Here is an 8,604-nt window from a genome sequence, read left to right as displayed (position 1 = left end):
TGGCAGGGGGTTGGGACTGGATGAGCTTTAAGGTCCCTTCAACACAAACCAGTCTGGGATTCTAGGATCTTGGGGACAGTTTCCATTATCGCTTTTTGGAAGCAATCCACCTCCACACAAGAGAGTCATTCTCACGCCACCTGCGTTACAGCCCTGGCCTCTGCTGCACCCCCTTAAGCTGCAAAATCAATACCCTTGGTGCTGTTGTAAATCAAATCACTTCCACAAGCACCTTGTCAAAATTCAGCTAAGACGTGTGAAGATAGGCTGGGACATCTAAATTGGAAGATCTGGAGCCCAGACCTACATATCCCCATGACAGCTCTGCATGGCCAGGGATATAAGTGTTAGGAGGGGGAGGGAGAGGATGAGGAAGGAAGGGATGAAGTTAGAACTACAGATAGGAGGAACCTGGCACTTGTGGAAGGGGCAGGGGGGATGCTTGGATTTATCAGTGCTTGGCTTTGGTCAAAAATACCCTCCTGGGTGTTGGAGAAAGGAATCTCTCCAACTGCTAAAGCAAGCAAGCCGTGTGCCACGAGAAGAGGGGGAATCAAGTGAGCCAAAGCGTCCCACGAGATGTGCTGCACAACTCCATCCTCGTTACAAGGAGAGGCACACCACGAGCTACAGCCAAAAATAAATGTGCTGCCTGGCTGAGGGAGAGGCAGCAGCAGGCTTGAGGCACGCTCCCCACATCACACTGAAAGGGAAGAGCCCCCTCCCAGTCCCCACCACTACGGCAGCACGAGGAGCAGGGGAGGGAGCACAAGGACGGCTTTGCCCATGAGCTGTTCTGCAGGCAGTGGGCTAAAATAGAGAGAGATTCCCTGTGCTCAGCTCCTGAAGGCTCCCCCTCAGGAGAAGTGCCACTGGCTGCTGACCTTTGTGGTGTTCAGTGAGGCTGGAATCTGAGCAGCAAGGCGAAAAGAAAGGCTGTGCTCTAACTGCAGGGGCACTGCAGGAGCCCAGCCTCAGCCTTCTGCACAGTGCCATCAAGAAAGGGCGAGGGCAAAACCCGCTCCGTGTGTTGCTTGAAGCACAACCCACCATCAACATGCTCAAGAGAAATCCAGGAACAGTTTGGGGTCAGCATCAGTGATTAAGTGTCACCATTTAGTGCCATGGGTTAGTGGTGGCCTTGGCAGTGCTGAGGTAAAGGTTGGACTTGATGAGCTTAAAGGTCTTTTCCAACCTGGTTGATTCCATGATTAGGCTGGTGGCAGGAGTATGGAGTGAAGCTGTACCCAGACCCTGGATGAGGGATCCCTCACCCCATGCTACAGCCTCTTTTGGGGAAGGCTCCACTTTAACACAGACATGGTCGACACCAGAGGCTCAGCATCACGAGGGAATAAGTACTAGATGTATTAAGTGAGGGGGAATGCAGCAGCGACAGGCAAGCCATGTGCCTTTGCTGGGGCTAGGATGGGAAGAGCCCAGCTGGGATCTGCCAGGACGAGAGTGGAAAACCATGGGAGAAGGAACAGGCAGCTGTCAGAAACGGACCCCACAGCTCTGCCAGTCACAGCCTTGGTGAGAAAAAGCAGCCAGGCAGGGCTGTCACGCAGTGGGTGTAAAGCCAAGCTCACCTGTTTTCGACAGCCTGGATGACGTAGATTGCTATTTGGCAGAAGAAGATGAAAAAGAAGACGAAGAAGCTGAAGGAGCTGTCAGACCTGCAGGAGAGATGGAGCAGGAGTGAAACCCAGGGACACGAGCCCTGCACAGACCCCCTTTGCCATAAGCAGGGTGAACATCTTCAGTGAACTCCTTTATAGATACTTCTGGTATGTTTAGGAACAAGTGGGTTTGATCTATTTAATGAAGCAAAGAGCTGGAAGAATCCTGCAGGCAACACATGATGGGAGCAGATAAACCCAAAGTTCCTCCCACTAAAAGCTTTCTCCCTGTTCCAGAAGAAAACAGAACTTGCCTGAAAGCCTTGTAAATCGGTCGGTACCAACAGAGAAAGGCACAAGGGGTGAATAAAATAAACCACAGGATGGAGAGACCGAAGTCTACTCCTCTCTCCGTCTGCACTGTGAACCACGCCAGGCAAGCGAGCAGGTTGAGGAGCAGGGTTATCGAATGCACTGTTCAGGATGGGAAAGAGAGAGAAAACAAGCATCAGTAAGTTCCTGGAAAACTCTGAAGCATCCAAAATCCCTCACGGAACACATGGAGCTCTGCAAAACATGAGGATGCTTCAGGACCTCTTATTTATAGAATCATGGAATGGTTTGGGTTGAAGGGACCTTAAAGGTCACCTAGTTCCAACCCCTGCCATGGGCAGGGACACCTTCCACCAGAGCAGGTTGCTCCAAGCCCCTGTGTCCAACCTGCCCTTGAACACTGCCAGGGATGGGGCAGCCACAGCTCCTCTGGATACCCTGTGCCAGCGCCTCAGCACCCTCACAGGGAAGAGCTTCTGCCTTAGATCTAACCTGAATCTCCTCTATTTCAGTTTGAAACCTTCACCCCTTGTCCTATTGCTCCAGTCCCTGATGAAGAGTCCCTTGATGCCTTGCCTCCTCTGAAAGAAAGCAGAGCTTAAGCTGAGCCTCATCTGATCCTGCTGCTTACAACTCCATCTTAAATCTTTTTCAGGGCATCAGAAGTGACAAATAAGGTTGAGACTGTTTTGGACCCAAGCTCTGACCTGCTCTGTCCTTCCTAAACAAGGGAGATATTATGTCACCCTTGCAGACAACACCTGCAGAAGTGACTGTAGGGTAAAGCTCAGCATTTGACACAGAACCTTCTTAGGAAGAAGTTTTCTTGCAGCTCAAGCTATTACTTACACATCCACAAGTAATAGAGCATCTTGCATATCCGCTGGTAGTCAGCTGGGATGTCTGCAGAAAAATCCTGGTAAAAGCACGGCTTGATGGGACACTTCTTGGGAAGAGGTGGCCAGTTGTTCTGCCTCGCTGTGGGAAGGAGAAAGGAGTAGTTCTTCACTTGCTCTTCAGCCATTTAAAAACAAGATTAGGGGGAAATACAGTTTTGCTGTGGTTAAAAGAGCCTCAAGAGTGGGGGAAAAAAGCTTTCTTGCTCTCAGTGAAAAGCTTTAACATGGCAGCATCACACACCACCTCAGCCATGACACAAAACCAGTGTTGGAAGAGCTTAACGTGGCCAAACGCAGGTGCTGAGACCATGCTGGAGGGCAGAGACCCACCAGAGCTGGTCTCCAGCACCTCATCGTTGAGCTCAGTTCCCATCTTGTACGTTATGGGATGACAGGTACAATGCCAAGAGGATTGTCCCAGCTCGAGACACATGGACAGGCTGAGCCTTCATCAGATCCTGCCAAGCCAAGTGTCCCAGGCTTCCCTGGCATCCCACTGGATGGGGTATTGCAGGAAGCTGTACTCACGATCAATGCTGGCTGCGTGACTCTGTAATTCCCTTTCCTTCTTCTCCAGCTCAGCTGCCTTCCTCTCTAACTCTGCCTGCTGCTGGAGGAGCCCAGCCTGTGCGGCCGCAGCCACAGCCTAAAACAGGGGGAGAGAAAGGTAAGTCCTTCCCAGCCAAGGCAGCAGGAATAGCACCAGCAAACACACCAGATGCCATTCCGAACTGGGATGGAACAAAGGCAATCCAATAACAAGGGTTGAGGGGAAGCTGAAAGCTGAACACCCATTGCTGATTTGAAACATCCTGAGTCTTTCTGCCTTAGCTGCAGGATGAAATCAAGCTCAATGCAGAACTCCATCCAGACGTTCCTCTCTTATCCCATGGGAAAACAGGGCTGGAAGAGCCCTCAGGAGGCTTTCCATTCATTTGTCCATCCTCTATGCCCTTCCCTTTCAGCAAAGCTATGCTCTTCTTGCAGCTTCTCCTCCCTCCCAGCTCACCTCATTGCTCTAAGCTCCTTACAACACAGCAGCAAGCAGGACTCTGGAGTTTACCAGGACAATTTCTTCCCAGATAGGAGAGGAGGTCCAAAGGAAAGGCAGGAGCTGTCTGCAGCACCTTTCAGCATCTCTTATCCCCTTTTGTTATTGAGAACTGATCCCTCCTCCTCCTCCTCTCTGCTCCTTGGATGAGGTGGTCCTGGCAGTCGGGTACTTGACAGACAGCCTAAGCAGTGGCAGCAATGTAGAGCTGGACTGCATTTACATGCCTGGAATTGAGTGTGTCTGACCAAAACTAAGGAACCAGAACTAAAAGCATCAGCAGGACACATTCCTGTGTCAGCAGAGGGAAGCCAGAGCAAACAGGCTACAAGGCAAAGCGAGCTCTGATATCAGAGGCACAGGGGAAAAGGCATAAAAAGAACTCTGTGTGTTCCCTATAGGGATCCACTTCAAAGATGGGAACAAATGTGATTTTAAGAAATCACAGAATCCCAGACTGGTTTGTGTTGAAGGGACGTTAAAGCTCATCCAGTTCCAACCCCCTGCCACAGGCAGGGACACCTTCCACTTGAGCAGGTTGCTCCAAGCCCCTGTGTCCAACCTGGCCTTGAACACTGCCAGGGATGGGGCAGCCACAGCTTCTCTGGGCACCCTGTGCCAGCGCCTCAGCACCCTCACAGGGAAGAGCTTCTGCCTCAGCAGAGCTCAACTCAATCTCCCCTCTGGCAGGTTAAAGCCATTCCCCTTGTCCTGTCCCTCCAGGCCCTGATGAATAGAATGATGAAGTGATGACCTGCAGCTTCCCAACCCCAATCCCAGGGAATCCTGTTCCCCTCCTATTCCCACGTGCCCCAGAGGCCCAGGTCTGCTCCCTCCCATGCCCAGCCCATGTTGCTGTACCTGGGGAGTGGGCTCCACGGATGTCTGCAGAACCGCAGGCTGCGAGTGGCCCGAGGGCTGTGTGGCCGGTGTCGTCCGGGCTGCATTTGTCTGAGGGTAGATCACAGACAACAAGGCAAAACCATTACAGATTGCTTCATTTAGCAATGGATACTGTGAGTTGTAGCACTACTAAACCACAAAGCAACTCTGCTTTTTCCAAAGCTTGTTAGTTCCTTAATGCACTGGGTGAGCAGCACCTGAGGGTTATGGACATTAGGCAAAGGAGAAGCAAAAAGGGACTGTGATCAGTTCTTTCAACCTCCAATATCACTTCACCCTGCTGTCCTGTTCTCCTTCTCCCACCCCACACACAGCAGCAGCCAGGAGATAAGCATGAAGCTCTTGCAGCAACCCATCAGTGGTATCACTGCAGCAGCTCAGCTCCCAGCCCAGAGACCTGATAAATATTGATGCCTCCTGCCACAAAGCATCTTCCCCTTCACACTTCATGTAGCTTCACTGTGAGCCAGCAGCTAGTGTGAGAAGCTGTTCCGTGTGAGGGGAGAGCTCCAGCTGGGAGCCTGTTAGTGCTCCAGTGCAGGAGCAGCTGCTCACAGCTCGCCATGCACACAACGAGCTACACTGTCCACGGGGAGATCTCCTGGGAATGCCTCACTGTTTTGAAGCTCTGCCTACCAAGGGACCTTCTATACCACTATAACCACCACCAAGACACCCAAGTGCAGAGACATGAGGCACGTACCAGCTGGGAGCTCTCAGAAAAGGGGTTGAATTCATCCAAGCCACTTTGGCTGGTGTTTGTGAGCTGGGTCACCGAGGGGTCCTGTAAGTGGAGAAAGCAAAGAGAAAACAGCACTGAGCAAAGCTCATCATTAGCTTAGACATTATCCATTGTCCTTGCTGCCAGCCCACCATCCCACTTATAAGCTGGGAACCAGATGGGGCTGGCAAGGAGTTGAACTAACCCAGGAGGTGACTATCAGCAAGGATCTGCAGGCAGAAGCAACCTCCTGTGCAGCCAAGGGGTACTTCTGAAGGACTCCAACACACTGGCGGCACAGAAGCCCTTGCTGCAGATGACCAACACCTACCCACAGCGAGTTATTCCTCATTTCCAGGGCCTTGAAATGGGAAATGGATTCATTCATCCACGGTCAGAATGTTGCTGGACACCTCCTAAACCTCCCTGGTGCCACAAAGCGAGTGAGGACCCACCAAGCAGAGGAGAGGCTCCCAAAATGAGCATCCAGGTACAGTGGGCCTGGCTGCCACCCAGGGCACTTGGAATGGCTGCTCCAAAACGGTGAAGCACCCAGGGAAATGGAACTGGAGGTGTGACCCCCATTACTTTGGGGGGGTTTAACGCTGCTACCTAACAGCTGTGTTCACGTCCCACTCATCTCCATCAAATCACCTGCTAGTTTAAAATAGGTTCTCTGCTCCTTTGCTGGAAGAGCACCTTTCTTCCCTCACCTGCAATGCACTGAGCTGATTTCACCTTCTCTTCTGTACACGCTCCTTTCCATACAGAGGTCCCTCTTTGACAGCCAGAGTTTGACCTCTGAGTGCTTCTGTCCCCGGTTACTAGAGAAACGAGACACTTTTGGAAGTGGGGAATCCTCCTGCAAGGACAGCCTGGCCACCCTGTAGCTGGCTATGGGAAAACCATCAGAAAGTGGCTTTTTCTCCCTCCCTCAGCACCCCATGTCTCAAGATCAGTGATTTTAATCTTGTAGTTAATGGAGTGAGCAGCAACTGAGGCTGTGACAAGGGAAGGGGGGGCTGAGCAAGTCCGTGTGCTGCAGAGAAGTCTTTGTGTGAACCCTGCCAGAGCCACTCTCTGAGGTTCCAGCACAGACTTCAGATGCCTGCAGAGCAGTTAATGAGTAACTTCCCCCTCTCCTCGATAGCAGGCACTCCCTCTGCAACAGGTCGCACTAGTTTATGAATCACCCTGTGCTGAGCGATGCCAGACCAGGAGGTTTTGGTTGCTGGTCCATGAGGTTCAAGTCCTTGGTAAGACACAGGTTTTAGTTCACTGCTTGCTCCTCTGGAGGCTTTCACTTGGTTCTGCAGACACATGGGCTGACAGCACAAGCTTACAAGTCAGTTAATCCACAACAGCCACTGCATGGTGGCACAGGCACCCTTTAATCCAGCCTGGATGAGCTCCCAGCCTGACCAAAGTCCAGCAGAAGATGACTGCACAAGGACAAGAAACTGCCTTAAAGGTAGGGGAAAGGCAAACCAGAACCATCCAAAAAGCATGGATGGTCAGGCTGGGAGGAAAGTGCTTGGAAATAAGGAGGAACACTTGGAATAGCGAAGCAAAACATGCCTTTTTCTTCCCTTTGCTCAGCTCCACTCAAAAAGAAAGTTCCTAAGGTAACTGGAGGCTCATCAGCAGAGCTCTGCTGTTGGAAAGGGCAGGGAGAGCAGCACTCCTGTCCCACTGCTTCCAGCTGCACAGCAGCTTGATTGCAAAGGGAGAAAACCTCTCTTCTTGGTGCATAGCTTAAAAATCACTTACTTCAGCAGTACAGCCAAGGCAGCTCAGCTTAACTCCCTGTTGTGCAAGTGTGTCTATAATAGACATACCAAGAGCACAGAATTTGCAACAAAGCTGAAGTGTGTTTGGCCACGTGTCTCTGCTCTGGAGAGGGCAGGAAGGAAACCAGCAGCTGGGAAACAGGGTGGTATAAAGGCACCAGCTTCCGCACGCCAGGACCGCGCAGCATGAAGGTTGAGTAACGCAGGGGAGATGAATGAGACGTTGCCCCAAACTTCACATTTTGCAGTTATTTTCTGCCAGCCGCAGGGCAAAAGGCAGTGACCTGACCCTTTACGCTGTGCAACATGGAAAGAGGGACTTAATTCAACCACTGAGCTACTTGAAGCCACGTTACGTGGGGCCGTCACTCCTCAGAAGAAGTACTGGAGCAGAGGAGAGTGCTGTAGGTCCCACATACCTTTCCTTTGGGAGGGTTTAGTTGTTAGCACCTCCAGGTAAACTTAAGCAGAAGAAAGATGCCTCTCTAGATGAGATCAAGGCAAGAGAACTCAAATGAGAATTACCTAGAACTTATCATGTTGTCTAAATACCACAGTAACTGCCACCAGTATAGTCCTGCAGTCAGGCTCCGGCACGGAGCCTCACAGCACTGCCACTGCCTGCAAAAAGCATTGAGAGACACCTCAAGGGGTTTAGTATTGAGATCTCTAAAGAGGATGAAAGTTCCCAGCCCTGTCTGGAGCTTGCAGCAAAGTTTTGGAGGTCGCTGCCACTCACAGCAGAACTTACACTGAATGAACAAAGGCAGTTATCACCTCTCGTTAGAGCAAGTAACAGAAAGGAGAACCAGAGATATTTCTCACAGGATCAAACCAGCTTATTCCACACCAAGCTCACTGACCATCACAAACAAAGTCTCCTTAAAAGGCACAGTTCCCAAATGATGCTGGGATTTATAGTGTATGAAGCACTACTCTGGTATCTACAAGGAGGAAAGACAACTGTGGTGCTCTGTTTGAGGGGTGTTCCTCAGCGTGACAAGGTTGGGAGCATGAAGACACTTCCAGTCCTTCAGCAAGCTCTGGAGCATGTGGAAGGGGGATAGCAGTGCCTGACAGTCAAGGGGCTGGAAGGAAGGGACAGAATCCAGAGGGACCTGGAGAGGTGGGACCATGAGAATTTCAGAGAGTTCAACAAGGCCAAGCACAAGGTCCTGCCCCTGGGTCAGGGCAATCCCCAGCACAAACAGAGGTGGAGGAGGACTGGATGGAGCACCCTGAGGAGAAGGACTTGGGGAGTTGGGTGAGGAGAAGCCCCCCGTGA

At 51.4% G+C, this 8,604-nt stretch overlaps 1 protein-coding gene across 1 annotated transcript in view; it reads right to left on the bottom strand.

Moving 5' to 3' along the window:
* Positions 1–5,624, bottom strand: part of SCAMP2 (secretory carrier membrane protein 2) — a gene marked incomplete at its 5' end in the record, with an annotated part of 7,759 nt that extends 2,135 nt beyond the window's left edge. The window contains 6 exon segments of the mRNA XM_010015374.1: positions 1,584–1,679; positions 1,937–2,096; positions 2,805–2,933; positions 3,383–3,500; positions 4,767–4,856; positions 5,512–5,624. Coding sequence (XP_010013676.1) covers positions 1,584–1,679; positions 1,937–2,096; positions 2,805–2,933; positions 3,383–3,500; positions 4,767–4,856; positions 5,512–5,624 — 706 coding nt within the window.
* Positions 5,625–8,604: the final 2,980 nt, after the last annotated feature.

This window comes from Nestor notabilis, unplaced genomic scaffold (assembly GCF_000696875.1).
Source record: "Nestor notabilis isolate BGI_N333 unplaced genomic scaffold, ASM69687v1 scaffold8300, whole genome shotgun sequence".
In the NCBI taxonomy this organism is placed as follows: Eukaryota; Metazoa; Chordata; class Aves; order Psittaciformes; family Psittacidae; genus Nestor; species Nestor notabilis.
The sequence above is the reverse complement of the archived record's forward strand: the minus strand, read 5'-3'. Positions and strand labels throughout refer to the sequence as shown.